At 27.3% G+C, this 19,185-nt stretch overlaps 1 protein-coding gene across 5 annotated transcripts in view; it reads right to left on the bottom strand.

Moving 5' to 3' along the window:
- The window catches only part of LOC107453087 (phosphogluconate dehydrogenase), a 36,662-nt gene that overhangs the window by 4,996 nt on the left and 12,481 nt on the right, over positions 1-19,185 (bottom strand). For all 5 annotated transcript variants that reach the window (XM_043049223.2, XM_043049224.2, XM_043049225.2 and 2 more), the window contains 8 exons: positions 13,272-13,347; positions 10,868-11,012; positions 9,764-9,983; positions 7,673-7,739; positions 5,582-5,716; positions 3,821-3,943; positions 1,514-1,577; positions 863-993 (listed from right to left, as the gene is read on the bottom strand). In XM_043049223.2, coding sequence (XP_042905157.1) covers positions 863-993; positions 1,514-1,577; positions 3,821-3,943; positions 5,582-5,716; positions 7,673-7,739; positions 9,764-9,983; positions 10,868-11,012; positions 13,272-13,347 — 961 coding nt within the window. The remainder of the gene's footprint in view (positions 1-862; positions 994-1,513; positions 1,578-3,820; positions 3,944-5,581; positions 5,717-7,672; positions 7,740-9,763; positions 9,984-10,867; positions 11,013-13,271; positions 13,348-19,185) is intronic.

Below are 19,185 nucleotides of genomic sequence, written 5' to 3'. Positions count from 1 at the left end.
GATCAGTGGTCCCCTGGACCAGCAATTGATCTAAAGGAATGGTATGCTGTTTTGTTTTTTCTTATTTTTGCTCTTGATTTCGTAAAAAATTGCTTATTTTATCATAACTGTGTGAATTGCATGTTTTCTTGTAATATTTTTCATTTAGATTTACTTTATAAACTTTTTTTAAGAAAAATTTAATAGAGACAAATAAATAGAACAATAAAAATGACGGACTAGTAGTATTTTTTAATTACTGGTCCTGTGATATTGTGACTATATTTCCTTATTTCTACCCAGTATTGAAAGATAAATTTTGTTTGGATCAATTTAAAAAAATTGCCCAGCGTCAATTTTTTTAAGTACTTTATCTAGAAATCGTACTTTGTCAAATTTATAATTTTTAGATGTAGAATGAGAATATCTAGTCACATTAAAACAACCATTAACTAGTTTTTATTCATCCACAAGTGCTCATATACCACTTAAGAGAAAAACATTTAACACATTTCTTTCCAGTATTTCAATAGTTATTTTAAACTATCTCTTTTTTTTCTTAGGTTAATGATTAGTTTTATTACGAACATAATTTAAATAAAAATTCAATTTTTATTCTTAGTCAAAAATTCAATTATTTTTTTACATTACACTTCTAAAAGAAACTTATACATTATAAAAATGCTTCAAAATTAATTGTTATTAAGATATCGAATATTTTATGATATTCAATATAAATATTAGTTTTACCCATAAGTAAATAAAATAACATAAGAGAATAAAAGTAAATTCAGCACTCCAATAAAAAAATATAGGTAATAATAATTTAAAAATATTTATAAAGTTATAGAACAGTTTCTACCACTTATTTAAATAAATTTACCTTTCGTATGTGTTCAATAAATTCCTTTTTGTTCCCTTGGTATTTAACTCCAGCTGGACCTTTCAAATATTTGCTGGCTTTAACCCTTTCATCTTTCAAGGATGACAGACATCTAGCAAAGACTGCTTCACCTAATTTGTAAAACAAAAATAAAATTGCACTATACAAGATTTATTAGTGAAGACTGCTTTCATTTTTATAATTCTTTTTTAAACTTTAAATTTGATTTTGTTGTTTCATAAAAACATAAACTCAATAGACACTAACCTTAAAAAAAAAGTATATTTGTTTGAGAAGTATTTACACGAATTTTTAAAACAAATAATGAAACAAATCATTCTTGGAATCATCTAGTTTAACTACAGTAAAATCTTAATTCTAATAAAAAAAATCTTAATTTCAAAATCTATATCCAAATTTTGCAATATTTTACTCACAGGTCCCAAGCTCTCTTGTAAAATACACCATTACAAAATTAAATACACTTTATAATATAGATCAAATATACTTCCATTGGTTAATTCTGTATGAACATAGCATCATATTTTAGTACTAATAAAATTACAGTTGAAATAATTTCTAAGGTAATATTGCATTCCTTATTGCATTATTTTAAACTTGGTAAATAGAATTCTAAGTTAATTATCTCACCTATTAATGTTACAGGTTGACCATAATCTAAAGCAGAAATGGCAGTCCATTTACCAGTACCTTTCTAGATAAAGATATACATGGTTTTATTAAAATCAATGAAAATAATTTATAATTAAGAAGTTGAAAAAAAGTTTTATCTTACAGTTAATAATATGAGTTTTTCTACAGAAATAAAACATTCATTAGTACAAGCTTATAATGTGTAAATCTAGAAATGTTTTAAAAAATTCAAATTTCTAAAACACATAAATCATTTTCTAGCACTATGAATGTACATATTAAAATAAAAATGCAGTCATAATCTGTACAGTTAAACAAGAAGTCAATATTTTTGATAAATATATATTTCAAGCTAGTATTGTACTTATGATGAACAAATAGCAAGAAAAAAAATTATAAATTTAACAAAATTATAATAAATATTTCAAAGCACAGGCAGATTTTACATATTTTCTATTGAAAAGTGACTTTTTAGCAATTTAGTCTTCAAAATAGCTAAATAAATAGCAAGTCAATTAAGGATTGTTTATTTTAATGATAGTTAAATGAGTAAACAGACATTTGAATAATCAGTAAATCCATTTAAAAACTACAACTTCATATTGATAAAAGTGATACATTAATCTTTTATTCCACTTTAATTTTCAAAATTGGAATAGCTAAAATGGAAAAAAAAAAATACTTGTATAGAGAAATCTGTGGTTATTTTAAAAAGTAAAAACTTACTTGTTTATTTACTAGTTGTCTTTTTTATTATTGATTGTTTTCAATCAAAAGTCAATTTAGTTTCTCCCTTTTTTTAAAATTTTTATTTTATTTTCTTTAATGTTTTTTTAAGAAATGTATCATAGGGATTATTTGCATGACAACCCTAATTGCAACCAAAATATGGATAGAAGGTCAATTTTTACAACACTTTAATTTAAATATAGTGAAATTTAACTTTTTTACAAAAAAACTTAAGAATGAAGCACAAAGTCATGAAAAGGGAAAAAAATGCCCCTTTTTATATACAGTGGAGCATCGTTTATACGACGCCGAAGGGACCACCGAAAAACGTCGTATAAACGATAACGTCGTATAATCGATTTTAACTTCTAAAATTTAAACTAACTCTGTTTTCAGTTAATTTTAATGTTTAACGTGTTGATTTACATAAATTTCTAAATTAGACAAAGCAAAACAAACAAATAACCAAAGAAGAAAAATTGCAGTGAGCAATTTGAATGTATGTTACCTTTAATTATATTTTCTTGCTATTAGTCTCTACAATGCTTTGAATAGCGAGTTGAACTTACTGCTTTCTATGATGCAATTTTAGATTTCTAATCACGGCCAAATCTAATGGCTGAAGCGCACTTGTGCAATTTGCAGGAAAAAAGAGAGCTTTTACATTTTCCAAAATAATTAGTATCGATGGGTGCGCTGGACATTGGTCGATGAATAGCAAAATTTTTCGTTTTTGCCTCTTCATAACATTGTCTAGTTTTTTCAGTCATCTAGTAAAAATTACGGTCGTCATCCAAGCATTCTTGTTGGCACCCTTTTCTGTATCATTCATGTTGGCAAATTCCGCCCTTTTTTAAAATACACAAGAAAAAATAAAAAATTAAGTAAACGTGAACAAAATCTAAAAACCGACGTATAACCGATTCCGTGCGTCGTATAAACGATATATTTTTACATTAAAATGAATAGGAATGATTTGGGACCACACTAAAACGTCGTATAAATGTAAACGTCGTATAAGTGATCGTCGTATAAACGATGCTCCACTGTATATATATATATATTATAAACATTTTATGAACAATGCAAAAAATAAATTACTTTTGAAATTGATACAATTAAGTTTTTTATTTTCACAAATTAGGAATTTTAAATATATGCTAAACTTTTTTATAGTTCAAGACTAAAAAAAATTCCTATGTCATTTAAATTTTGGCTTTAGAAACGTTTCAAATTATTTTAGCACCATTGTCTTTGAAGCAATTATAAACTTGCAGTAAATTTTGAAAAAAAGAAAAAAATTTGTTGAGATCAGTTACATACATTGTTATAATGTATATTTTACATAAATGTAGATTTTTCAAATGCGGATACTTGAAAAGTCAATATGAGTTTTATCTCGTATCCTGTCATAAATAAAATTTTTCATTTAACGTGTAATTAAATGTAAGAAAACAACCAATGTTTAAACAATGATTAATAACAATTACTGTAATTTCCTAAAGTATTTGTAAATTCAAAAATGAAAAAAAAATATTCAAAAAATTTTGTTATATAGATAGAGAAAAACCTCACCTGGCCAGCAGAATCTCTTATTTTAGTAACTAATGGTTCCCCGTCTTTCTTAAATTTTAGGATATCACTCGTGATTTCAATTAAGAAAGAGTCCAATTCACCTTTGTTCCACTCTGTAAATATCTGAAGAAAAAAAAAAGTCAATTAAAATCAATTACTCTACAGTATAACTAAAATCACTTAAGATGAATATTATGATCCTCATAAAACGTTTTGTAAGTTGATAATTCAAGTTTCTAATAATAATGAATAGGTAAATTTTAGACTAATTATTGATATTACTTCATTATTTATATATTTAAATAAGAACTAGTAAATAGAATCTGCAGACATTAAATACTTTTTTTAAATTGTAATGAGTAAGTAACTAAAAACTACACATGTTTATATTAGTTAATTTAAATAAAATAACATAACACAGTACTTAAAGGCAACTAGTCAAACGTACAGTAAGCTCTCAACTACCCGGTTCTATATTATCCGGCCTAGTAATAAAAAGGAGGAATACTTGTTAAAACTCATTAAAGAGAAAGATGAAAAAATAAAGAATGCTAAATTGATTTTCAGCGGCCAAACCCCCCCCCCTATCAAACTGCTGTCTACAAAACTCATAAAAACTGTATAATTTATACTATGCAATATATTTTATACTCTAATTTATAACTATATAANAGATGAAAAAATAAAGAATGCTAAATTGATTTTCAGCGGCCAAACCCCCCCCCCTATCAAACTGCTGTCTACAAAACTCATAAGAACTGTATAATTTATACTATGTAATATATTTTATACTCTAATTTATAACTATATAAATAATTTTTCATATTTATGTAGTTTATTAATATAAAGTCAATATTTTTCATTAATATTTTTTTAATTTATTAAATCCATGGAGATACAAAAAGATTTTCTCATGCTAATAAATGTAATAATGGACAATAAATGATTTTTAAAAAAAAAAAATTGATTATAGTGCAAATATAACTCAATTTTGTGTAAAAAATTATTTAAAATTCTAAATCGTTTCAAACAAGCTTAAAACTTTTATTAAAGGAGGTAAAAACAGATAAATATTTTAAAACACTACCATTAATAACACAGGGAAAAAATGAGACGGCTACAAAAAAGGAATAAATAAATAATGCAAAGATTTTTTTATAAACTTTTCAGCTAAATTTTACCATTTTTTATTAGCAACAAAATATTTAATAGGTGAAATAAAGTGATGATAAATAAGCTTGTATTTTATTTTAATGCATTCTGGCACACTGTTTTGGATATTGAGCCTTTAACTAAAAACATCAAATTTAGTTTCAATGTTAGCTTTCCAGCACTGAAAACCGATTTCCGACATTTTTTTTCAATGGAGATGTGCTAGGACAGGAAATTTTTTTACAAATTTTCCAGAGCTACAAATAAGTTACAGAATTAAAAGGGAAAGAAGAATAAAAATGGCTTACTAAGTGAAACTCGAATCAGTCACCTAGTTCTCTATCAAGTTTCTATTATAACTTAAATTACCAAACACTAAATACATAAATAAAAGAACTTCTATATTAATAGATAAGGCCTTTGAACATATTATATTTGTAGTGTCTTCCTTAAAAATTTTTAATAAGTAATTTTCACAGGAAAAGTCAATTTAGAAGGACATCATTATTTATTTATTACAATTCAATAAGTAAATAATGATAAAAACATTAACAGTTAAATTTTTAATGGAACAAAAGAGAAAATTGAGCAAAGCAAAATGAAACATACTTTACTCATTTCATCATGGTCAAGACGAAGGGCATCTTTCAACAAATGGTAAGCTTCACAAATAAGTTGCATATCACCATATTCTATACCATTATGAACCATTTTTACAAAATGACCAGAACCTTCATCTCCTACCTATGTAAAAATAAACCAATTAAGTAAAAAAAATGTTATTAGTTTACATCCTTCATTTATGTTAATTCAATTCTACATTTAAAAATACAAAGCTAAAGAGAGCAGCCTCACCGTGACATTTTCCTTAGATTGCATAGATGCTTAGGTTGGATATTGATTTCTCCACTGAGCTGATAGCAAATATAAGAGTTTTTATAAAAAAAACTCGTTGAATTTTTTGATTATGTGAAGTATTAGCTCACAGTCTAATACTTTATAATAATTAAAAACAGTACAATGGCTCAGATAGTTCACAATATTAGTGACCACTGATCTAAACTGTTTAAATTTCCCCTCATTAACAAATGAAAATAAGTAAAAGGTAATAAATAAATAATCTCCAGAAACTGAAATTGTAAGAGATTACTGATTAAAAACTTCATTTACTACAAAAATATAGAAATTGAAAAAAACATTTCCGATTTCTATATTTTCTTCTTCTTATTCACATTTGACAAGTCTTGTAAATTGGTGCCTATTTTTGAGCGCTTGAAACATGTCGAATATTTTTTCCAATTTGCATATTTTTGAAGCAAATGAAGTTTTTAATCAAGTAAATAAAAGGTAGTTATTAAAAATTTTGATAACACTGACATAAATAGACTGATATAAATGCTGTGAAAAAGTTTAAAGAACTGCAAATATGCTAAGGTCATTTTTGCAAGCTTAAACTGAAACATTAAACAAAAACAATGAACATGTGAAATAATTTGTTATTTTTTGCATCATGTTTTTTGATATAAGTATAGCAAAAATAACAAACCTGATTTAATAATACATTAAAATAAAATACTCATTTTAAAATGAATTTAAAAACATTTTAATACATAATTGTGATGCCACAATTGGCATTACATATTTATTTTCTATCCTTTTAAAATATCTTTCATTACTTAAGCTCATTTTTAATTAATAGAATTATATTTAAAATAAATCACAAACTTAATCTTTTAAAACGAACATAAAATATTTATTTCTTCTCTTCTAGATCAATGTAACGGATACTTTTTTATTTCATTACTAGGCAGACTGTTTAGTTCATTGTCGCCACTAATCGAAAACAAAAATCTATTTCTAACTTTTTATTCTAAATTTCCAACCGCTAAATGTTTCAGTTGCATGGTTGTAATAATTCTCATAAATTTGTTGGCGACTCGTGATCGCCAAGGTATTCTTTTAAACCCATATTGATATGCTGGTTGGCTTTGTTTTGGCTATGATATATTATGATAAATCGCCAATTTTGGATCTCCTACCCATACTTTCTATGTCCGTTGGGAATAACTATATTCACTGGGAATTCAAAATTTGAAGCGACTAGGAGTGCCCTTTTGGGCGCTCCTGTCCCAGTCATCCTAACGGTTTAAAAAATATATGCAATCGTAACGAAATGCTAACAAAAACTTCTAAATGTGGAAGTTATATTTCCTTGATCCCTTCAAGAGATTTATTTTTGATAATTGGTAATTTTTATGATGGCCATTCTGAAGAAATATTGTTTAATAAATTGGATTTTCANTAAATGTGGAAGTTATATTTCCTTGATCCCTTCAAGGGATTTATTTTTGATAATTGGTAATTATTATGATGATTTGTATTGATGGCCATTCTCAAGAAATATTGTTTAATAAATTGGATTTTCATATTTACGATTCATATTAATTTCCTGGAGACTTTCATTTTGTTTCATCCATTTACTTTTATTAACGGCAAATACGAACAATAATGAATTAAGATATATTCCACTATACGAATATTGGCGGCTACTGATGGAGAAACAAACCTCGGTTATAATAATATATACCATTACACCAATCTCTCACATATGAACACTAAAAAAAGTACAAAAGGGATTTCATTTATTAAAAAACATTAAAGGAAAAGAAGATATTAAAAACTATTTAAATTATTATTTACCCAGTCGCAACAAGGTTCTCCATCTACTTTGGCAGCTATGCTTTGGAAAATATTTTTAATGTGGGGCCTGCAATAATAATGGAAAAAAAATGAATGATATATTTGAATTCCTAAATTTTTATTTACCCGTTCATTAAAACTAATTATTAATCAAATAAAAAATTTCATATAAAAGTTGGTAGATGCAATTCTTAACTTTCTTTTTTTAAGTTTTTTTTTCCTGTAAAATATTAGATTACTATTCAATGATTTCACCAAGTGTATTTTTGATCCTAGTTTCGCAAAACTCAGTGCTCAGTTGAAATTTAAATTTCTATGACTTAAGTTAACTAATTTTTAACATATCATTACCTGGAATTTTTTTTAATGGATATAAAATTGAATTTAGTCTGTAATGCTAATGGAACTTTTCATGCTAAATCAAATTTTTCGAATAAAATACTCAACCATTCAGGTTTTATCAATAATGATGCTAATGCAAATAATCCAAATTTTCTAAAGCATTTATTTGTGATTGTTATTATTGAATAAATTGAAAAGATATCTTAATATTCTTTACTGTCTCCTTGTACAGCTACGATGGGTGTTGTCATAATGGGGGACTTCCAACACTTGCGTATGGGCCTTATGGCGTGGGCAAAGAATTCTTAATATTCTTTTTAGGATTAACAAATTAAACAGCCAAGACCTTGCTAGGACGAAAAAATACTGGAACTTTGAAAAACAGACATTTAAAACAACAGATAATTAATATTTAAGAAAAAATTAGTAAGAAATTCACCCTTAGTTAATACTGCTGAACGGTAAAATACCTATAGATGTTTTTGGGACGTCTTGTAGTTCATCACTAAACTCAAAATGTATTTCCTTCTTGTATTTTATCAATTTTTAAGTTTTTTAAATGTGGCCTTTAAGTTTTGGAAGTTACATTTCAGCAAGTACAGGTCTATATACTTAAAAAATAGCACATCACCCATTTTCACTTATTAGTTTACAGCTAATGACAGCTTAATATATCTACAGCTCTTTTCATATACTTAAGATAACATGCCATTTGCTTATCTATTAAGAATGTATAAAACGACCACAATCTCAACAAAAAATTTTTATACAAAAAAATCCAGAGTGCGTGAGCTCAAGGGTTTAGAGTTCAAATTTCATATTATTCAGGCTTTATAGAATGTCTTGCACAGCCCTCTGAGTAGGTCAAGTTTAATTTTCCAAACCCTATACACATAATTTGAAAGAATTTCTTGGATTTTCAGTTTCACAAAATGAGGTTAAAAATTCAAATGTGATCCCAGTTTTCATTTATAATTCAAAAGTTAGATTACCAATAAAAGAAACTCAATTATTTTGATTAAAAACAATATTAATTTAATCAAAATAAATGAGTTTCTGCCTTTTATTAACTATAATCTATATAATTTTCGATGAAATTTAAAATCAATGACCTCAATTAAAATAATAAATTTCAAATAATGAAAAAACTACTGTGTTTATTACACACAAAAACAAACAGTAAAAGAATACAAAATATTTAATTCTAAATTGAATTTGCTTGTGAAATCGCTGTTTGACCTGGTTTTTATTTTCTGATGATTTTGTTTGAGTTTCTTTTCTGAATTGGTTCTATGTATTTCATGTTTTTTTTCCTGGATTTCTACAAAACCTTCGGGGTACTGAGGGAGTTAATTTAGGCATTTGCCCTCTCTCTCAATAGAAAAAGGTTTTGTTTTATGGCCACTGGGGCCCGTACCCCCTGAAGTCGTCGGCTTCGGTGGTCATATTTTTACTAAGTAAAAAATTAGTTCATAAGATAAACACATTTTAATATACACTTTACTTAAAAAGAAAGAATAATATTAATTTTAAAAATTAAACTAATTTTTTAACAGATTAACATTTATGAAAATGTTATTTAATGTCTGCATAATAATTTACTCAAATTTGAATTGTATGTATTACTTGCACATAAAGCTTGATAAATTTACCAATTATTAGTCACTGATAAAAGTTTTGAACATACACATTGAATTGAAAAGATGCATGCATATTGACTGCACATTAAAGAATAATAAATAAAAGTACCAAGCTTCTATTGCGCCGCCAGGCATTAATGAAGGTCCATATCTAGCACCATCTTCTCCGCCACTAACACCAGAGCCAACAAAGAGTAAACCTTTTTCTTTGAGAAACTTGCAGCGTCTGGTAGAGTCTGTATATTCTGAGTTTCCGCCATCAATAATAATATCACCAGGCTCAAGTAAGGGAACTAGTTGTTTGATAAATGCATCAACTGCATCACCGGCTGTGGAAAACAAAATAAAAATAATTGTGAGAGAGCACTTTTATGAAATGAGGATAGACTATTATGTCAAAGACTCAAAACTGCTGAGAAACTTTAACACTAAAAACAGCAAGTAAAAACATGTTTTTCGAGGAGAATGAGACAGTTATTATATTTGCCTAATTGCTTGATGAGAGAAGGCTTGTTCTTTTTGAAATTCATTGTTTTATTTCTTTGTGCATGGAATTTTAAGAAATTTTAGTTAATATTTACATTATTAGCATTTTTAGTTTATTAAGGAGTAAAGATTTTGAATATTTAATTGTTCTATTGTGAAATTGAGTTAGAAATCAACATGTATTTCAAAAAATAGTATAAATCACTGTTAAATAATAAAGATAGAAAATTGTACAGCAATTATAGATGTTTCAAAATATCTAAATACAGTGACTTAAATTGAAAAATAGTAGCAGCACTTTGAGAAAGTAACACACTATTTACATTAATGTAACAAATGAACTAAATACTCTTTTTTTTTNTTTTTTTTTTTTTTTTTTTTTTTTTTCAATTTAGAAATTCATGCCATATTAAACCAAAATATACACATATTTATTTAGTATAAAAGCTATTCAAAGATCAAAAAATAATATAACTACTTATTTAAAAAAGGAAAACTTATAGGATTAAACTTTCGAAAAATATTAAAATATGCCAGTCCAGTAGAAATAATGAAGTTCTAGCTATTTTCTATTAATATGTATGCAACTCAAAATGTATTTGTACATAGTTTCTTAAAGTGAAAAAAAAAAAATAATTTGCATGTTAAAAAAGAATGAAAGTGATGGAATTTTTATTCAATTCTTCAATATTCACTATTTTTATATAGGAATTTTTATTTCAATTACCTTTAACAAGAAGCATAATTCTTCTGGGCTTTTTTAGTTTTGCAACCATTTCTTCAATAGAACGAGCACCAATCACTTTTGTTCCTTTGGCTTCATTATTCAAAAACTTTTCAACTTTATCAACAGTTCGATTATAGGCACAAACCTACAATAAAATAAATACACAATGACAATGTACATTAAAAAATTATTACTGACAAAGCCTATGATGCAGGAAAAAAAAAAGTTTTTTGAGAATGTTCATACTAGATTTTTGAAACAAAAAAATATTTTTTTTGATAAAACAGTTGGAGGAAAGTCATAAAAAATCTCAAGAAAATCAGATTTATTAAAAACACTTGAAGTAGATTTTTGGAATTGATAATGCATAATAATAAGGCAAGTATTAAATAGAATGCCATTCTCTTCAGGAACATAAAATATTTCTGAACAGAACAGATTAATAGAAAAACAAAATAATAATAAATAAAGCTACATTTAAAAGGTTTTATAGAAAGCTAAATCAGGATAAAATTTTAAAGAAAATCAGAAATTTTTTTGAAATAGTACTATATCAGGGTGCATAACCAAATATTATAATAAAAAATAAGCACCTTTTAAGTACTTTTTAAGCACTCAAAAAACATTTTCAAGCACTATATACGTCAACAAAATGCAAAACAATTTTCAAAGACTTTACGTGATCAACTAGTTTCTGACAAAGAGCTCTTTTCTTGATTATATTAGCCATTATAAAATGATAGAGAGGTTTTTCGGTTTGATATCAGAGGGTGAAAAATGCAGCAGAGTTGCACATTAAAGTGCAATAATCTCACTGAACTCAGCTCAGTAGACGCACATGCGGACTAAGTGTTTCATCAAACATGTTTGTAATATGATTGGAGCTTTCATGCACTATGAACCAAAGGTAAGCCGAAATGCATTGAGGTTGAATGAATTGTGAAAATTTTGAATAGAACAATGTGAAAACCATGCTTTTGCATAGTACATGGCAAAAATCCACATGGTAAAGAAAAAAAAATCTCATTTTCGAAAAGGGAAAATTAAGCACTTTTTAAAAACACCCAATGAAAAAAACACCTTTAAGGGCTTTTAAATTACGAAAGTTGAAAATAAACACTTTTAAGTACTTTTTAAAAACTCTACGCACCCTGTATATATACAGAGATTTAGCAAAATAATGGAAACTCTCATATTTTCATAATTCTCAAAAAATACTTAGAGAACTATTTTAAAACTTTCAAAGCGTTTAAGTCAGGCAATTTCTCATACACATCAATAAAGTTTAAGACTTTCTGAGGTTTGAGGGTCCAGCAATAAATTATGAATGAAAAAGAATGTTTTTGAGCAACCTATGTCAAAAAAAGCAGTGATAAGCTTGTAACTCATGTCAATTACGTTGGCAATCAAATAAAATAACTGTACAAAATTTTATAACCCTAGATTAAATATTTATAGAAATATGGACATTTCTATTAATAAACTAATTTTTTTGACTAACGTTTTCTTATTATAACTGCAGAAATATACAATAAAATTTTAAAAAAATTTTAGAGTAATTTTTAATTAATAATAAAAAAATTTGAAAGCAATTCTTTTAAAAATTACGCAAGATATGAGTATTTAAAGTAATCTTTTCCTGCTGTGCTTGCGCCGAAAACATTAAAAAAAAATTTCTTCACAGAATATGCCGATTAACATTTTTGTAAGTAATTTAATGGATGATTTTACAAAAAATTTATTTAATGGAATTGTAAGTAATTTAATGGATGATTTTAAAAATTTTATGATACGATTACTGTATTAAAAAATCGAAGGAAAATTAATCATTGCGGAACTACAAAACTTCACTTTACAATATTTGTTATTGCATTTGCTGAAAATAATAAATAAGTGTACTATGTGAACTTCTCCACTGTGTTCCGTTTTCATAAAATCGCTGAACTCCCAAAAAGTTAGAAACAATGAATGCTAGTGAACGGTCCCCAAGTGTTAACAAATGTTTCCAATTTTTATTAAAATCATTAATTTAAATTTTAAAAAATTGCTTGATCGATAAGTGAAATCTTTCGATTATCACTACAAAACAGAACAGAAAAATCAGGATTGGTGGCAACTAATAGATTGACATATTAAGAATATACTCGATCTCGTTTGATACTGTTTACCGTTCATGAGGTATATTCATAACTTAAATTTTTGTAAATATTTTGCCAATTAATTGCATGGAAGGTAAAAAAATCAATTGATCTGGGTTATCGTATCATTTAAATACGTGAATTTATTTTAAAAATAGAAAGTTGAATTTTTTTCTATTTCTGGAGGAACAAACACTGTACATTAAAAAACAGACTATTCATAGTTAAAAAAAAATTTCATAATTGCATTTTACAGTAGTACTTACTACAAAGCCATGATCGTTCATATTGAGTATAAGATTTTGACCCATAACTGCAAGGCCAATCAAGGCTATGTCAGCTCTGGAAAATAAATAAATAAATGAAAATACAGTAAGTTTTTAAATCAACATGACAATCAGCACATAAGAAATAGAATTTTAGACAAATGTATTTAATTAAACAAATTTATATTAACACCAGATATTTTAAAAAACAATAAATAACTTTGGTTCAATAACGTTATTCTTAATGGGAAGGGGGGAAATATTATTAAGCAGCAATAATGAAATTTCAGATTTAATTTTTAATTATTCAGAATATTAAAGATCTGATATAAACAACGGAAGTAGAAATTAGTTCTTATTAACTTTTGGGGAATTTAAGACCGTGATTGTAAGTCAAAGCAGACCTGTAGATTAATTACAGAGCGTTAAGTATAATGCTTGAATAAATTTGCAAAGTTCTTTGTAAATTTTCATCGAAATTCTGAAAATTTAAATAAAATTTACCAAAATTTATTTTTTTAAGAACTGAAATTCATACATTTCAATTCAGTAGATATTAATAAAATTCGTTTATTTGTCCTAAGATTTATTTAAAAACGTGTACACATATTGTTTTGTATCATCGACTAGATGCAATTAAAAAACATTTGGAATGTCTATTTTATTTTATTAACGTCATAAAACGAGTTTCTTTTTTTTCCGGTTCCCAATACATACACAAATTTATAACATTGCAAAAATGACCGAATACTGCCACAAAATATGGTTGAAAAATTAACTAAAACCAGTTGACAAAAAAATAAACCAGCAATTAATATCACAGCAAAAGCCTTAAAAACTATAAAACAGTTTGGGCACTTTTCAAACAGTGCATTATTTCCAAGTATTTAAAATTTTAAAAAAGGTTTATAATTTGAAGAAAATTAATTTTTAAAAAAGTAATCCCATTTCCTATATTCAATAATTTTCAGAATGTTTAAAAACACGTTCTGCAAAATTAAGAAGAGAAAAAAAAAAACTATTAAAAAAAAGAGATGTGATATTGCATGAAATCAATGATAATTATTTTTACGCAAAAAATTAAACATCTAAAACTTTAGATATTGTAACAATTAATACGAGGTTAGTATTTGTAATATCGTGTTCTTCAAAATTGGAAATACAAATTAAATCCTCATATTTATAATAGAGATTACCAATATTATTAACACCCTAGATATAACTATGATCAATAATTGGAAAAAATTCCCTTGATCTCAAAATATAAACGTTTATCAAATTTGACAGCATATTAATTGCAATCAAATTTACTAAGTGGCAAGTAACGATCTCCTCTTTAAAGTTATAAGGAACTAATTTTCGCACATAAAGTTTCAGAGAATTCAAACACAAAAACCTATAATTTTAAAAGTTCAAGAACGATGATTGTTCGATAAATTACCGATTCACTTCAACGTTAAGGATATCATATCATTTAAATTAAGTAATGCATTCAGCACGACCTATTTAACAAATTCAAACAATTAAAATCTAGACTACAACGCCCTGACAGCCATTATTTCAATGTTATTTTAAGCAACCTACTAACGGAAGTTATCTGAATTAAGTTTTTTAAAAAAAGGAAGGAAAAAAAAACTATAAAATAACGAAAAGTAATTTATAAATTATAAAAGAAAATAAAAATATATAAAAGAAAAACACGAAATAAGCTATTGACAATTAAAAGTTTTTTTAGTAACCTACTTCTTTCACAGGTGGAAAAAAAAAAGACACAAACTAGATAATATAAACTACGGGAAGAGTTATAAGAAATAAGCATTAGCACCTGTTTGAAATGACGTCATAAAATAAAAAAAGGGGTTGAAGTTCATGCAAATATTGTGAAGAATATATAGTTCGATTTCTTAGATGTCACGAAAATCGTTTGCAAAACGTTCAACAAAGCACACGATTTATCATGTTTGAATAATTAAATTACGCCAAGAATTATTAATGATCTTAAGCACATCAAGTTAACTCGCAGTATTTAAAAACTAGGTCAAAGCGAAATGAAATCATTTTTATTTAAATATTACAATATAAACGAAGTTCTGCTTTCTTATATTTCCAGAAGAAAAATATAAGACACTTCAAATTAAAAGAAAATTGTAGAAAACAGTTGTTGATACACAGTTTGTTACCTAAAAAATATATTGATGTCTTATTTAGATTGAAAATAATGCAATTTTCATTTAAGAAAAATAATTTCTTTTTTCTTTTTAAATAAACGATGCTGAAAATGGCACATTCTTTGGAATATCTAATCTTTAAATTTTAAATGTTCGTTTTTAACGAAACAAGACCAATCAAACATCAAGCCACTTTTCGAGTAACAAATCATTCTACAGCAATCTTTCGTAATTCGTGTCTATTTTAGCATTGGAAAACAACAGCCTTAAAACCTACTTTATAATTAAAACACTATTAAATTTTCAAAAAAAAAAAAAAAAAAAGAGAAACAGATGTTTTACTCAATGAAGAAGGAAAACCTAATTGAAATGAACAGACGTATGAAAAATTAAAAAAAGTGAAAGCATACATACGATGACATACGAAATCAAATGAAATAAAATATAATATGGAAAGAAATTTTAGATTTCATCTTACACAAACTTAATCAGATATTATAAAGGGACATGGGCATACTACCCCTCCTCGACCTTTAAAATATGCTAATTTAAGAAATTCAAGATAGGGAAAAAAAAAAAAAAACAATCATAACTATATAGTTAGGTTTTAAAGTATGCAGCTGCATGCCTAACTGTCAGTAGCACGCAGATGTGTCCAGAGCTTGACTAAGGCAGAGGCATACTAGGCAATTACCGCAGGCCCCACATCAGAGAGGGCCCCCAAATCGAATAAAAAATTTATTTTACATTTCCTTCTTTAAGGAACTTTATTTAAACAAATTATCAGCACAGTGTAAAATCTGTCACTTTTATGTCAGCTTCTTCATTAATTTATCGTATGAACACAATCTATATTTCGAGAATCCATCGCTTTCTAGGGCGGAATTCAGCTAAATTCTCGCAATTGCGATGGACAAATTTGACCAATCAAAAGCCTATATTTTTATATACCGCAAAATGCGATATGTTTACAAAAAATACAGGCTTTTGATTGGTTTAATTGAGCCATCGTAACTGCGAGATTTTAGCTGAATTCCGCTCTAATGTCAGCAAGGATATGAATTTTTCGCAGCTAGATGACAAAGTTAACAATCAGAAAACTGTATTCGGCATGATGGACATAGAATTGTCAAAGAAAATCAATAAAATGGACAAAACTACATTTTGTCCGCCATTGGAGGGGAAGGGGTGACTTAATAGTCTTAGATTCTAGTAAATTTTCTTGTTATTTATAAAGAGGTGAAAAATTTAAATGCCTCCATTTCATTACTGAAATAGTGAAGAAGAGGGGTGGGGCAAAGAAATTTTGCCCCGGGCCCCAATTGGGCTACGTCGGGCCTTGGATGTGTCTGGATGCACCAGCAAACCTTTTGATTAGATGCCTTTGGATTTAGGAATGGTGGGGAAAAAAAGATAAGTATTTAGTATCGATATATTATTAAAGTTTCAATAGTTCAGAACTCATAAACAACAATTTGGCTAACGCATCCAATAAATTATTACAGATGCGGAAGATAAAGATCATACTATAAGATAAAGATAAATGTTGCATAAATGTATAAAATGATGGCGATTTTTTTCAGCTTGTTTATTTAACGATATAAGAAATCAGTTATAAAAATAGATTTTAACCAAGAAAAAAAAAATAACTGAGATAACTTTCAACTATATTTAAAAAGAGATTGACGTAAAAAAAATACGCAATCCCATAAATACTAAAAATCGTTATCAACAAAAGAAAAGAAAAATGTCTACGCTTAAATTATATAGTATACTGTAGTAAATTTCAAACGTAAATGACTAAAGTAAGATGACGGAGATGATTGGGGCACTTAAACAAAGGAGACGGTATGTCGTCATCTAAAATATCATAATCTCACCACGCTAGATGGCATGACTTTTTTTGTGCCTAGGTAAGGTAACATACGAGGAAACCAAATGACAGAAACGTGTTCTTTTCAAGGCCATCAGGCAACGGAAGTTAAAAAGGTTCTAAACAGAGTGATAAGATATAAAGATAACATTTCAAAGTCAGTTGCATTAAAAAAGGTAATGCAGCCACTAAATAAAATAAAGTTGAATAAACAAAAAAAATAATCTCATTTGTGCCATTGCTGATCAATAATGTTAATTATTTCGAAACCTAAAATAATAATTAATCTATCGTGCTAAATAAACGGTCACTATCGGCCACATTGCGACTAAATGTATCGAAAGGCGATAAAATTTTTGTCAATCGACAACTAATCCCCACTTTTTTTCGTCGAAAATGCGCCCCAAATGCATTTTGTAATCATTTTTTGTAAAAATAAATACAGAATTATAAATATAATAAAATATTCTGAAAATTATTTTATTTCACCATTGTTTCTTAAAAGTTTTCTTCATTTAAGAATAAAACCAATTATTGTTGTATTTTCTAATGCCACTCGCTAATACCAGCAAGCCTGCTTGGTGAAACCATGAGAATTTAAGACAGAGGCTGCGTTTCTTGTTTTTCTGTGGCGCCATCTATGGAAAAGAATACTCATCAGCCACAAACACGTCACAGCCCGTTTTAAAGCTAGGACCCATTCATACATCAACAGATAGTAATTTTGACCTAAACCAGAGAGTAATTAATCTTCAATTCAGTACCCCCAGAGTTATTTATTTGTTATGGGACCCGACAGATTTAACGTGCCCTAGTCACCATTTACAACACAGAGAGTCTTCGGCCGACGCAGATCGAACTCACTGCCACTTGGAATTGGGTCCAGCGCCCTACCAACCTTCAGAATTAAACCTTGCAATGTTTATCACATTTTAAGAAATGCTTGAAAAGAAAAGCCTTACATTCTTTTAATACCAACAGTTTTATTTTCATCGTTTAAAATTTTAGATTTCTAAAAAAGTGGCCACAAGAGGAATATCCAATTTTACATTTTTTCTTCTTCAATACTGACCCTATAAAACATATATTCATACATATAGAGACCATACCAGACATAAAGAGTGGTTATTTAATAAACAGATTCGGTGATCGATTAGGCACTAAACCATCCTACGCAAATAACCCCATAAATATGGCAACCAAATACTTGCCCTTACTTTATAAAACGATCTAAAATAATAGCAACCCTAATAGCAAAATAACTTGAGCCTTCATCGGACCAATATTCACGAATCTTAAGGGTTTAAAGGGGACAGGAAAGATTTTCCGATATTGACCCTACATAGAATTGTCCGATATTTTAGTCACTTTAAAACCAATATCGGTCCTATGTAGAATTGGCAGATTCATCCGATATAGGCCCCATAAAGGCCGATATTGGCCCTATATTAAAAAATCAAGACATCCCAATAGTGGTCCCTCCGTGCATGTTCATATCGAAGCCATATTGAGCCAATTGGTCAAAATTGTTGTCAGGGAAGCGTCTGATTTAATCTAACTATGTATTATCAATATATTAGATATAGAGGGGAAAAAACATTTTAAGAATTAAAAATTATATCATTAACAACGCTTTAGAGGAGAAGAAAAAAAATTTCTATGAAAAAGAGATTAATTAAAGTAAAAGTAAAATAAATAAATCAAAATCGTTCTTGACCATTAAAATTAAAAATTACTTCAAAGAAATAAAACAAGCGAAATCAACTACGAAGACCAGTTGAGTAATTAAAAGCATTTTTGTGGTTCAATTTCACCAAGGATATGAATTTTTCGCAGATAGATGACAAAGTTAACAATCAGAAAACTGTATTCG

Source organism: Parasteatoda tepidariorum, chromosome 10 (assembly GCF_043381705.1).
Source record: "Parasteatoda tepidariorum isolate YZ-2023 chromosome 10, CAS_Ptep_4.0, whole genome shotgun sequence".
Taxonomy (NCBI): Eukaryota; Metazoa; Arthropoda; class Arachnida; order Araneae; family Theridiidae; genus Parasteatoda; species Parasteatoda tepidariorum.
Note: the sequence above shows the minus strand (reverse complement) of the source record. Positions and strands in the feature narration are given on the sequence as shown.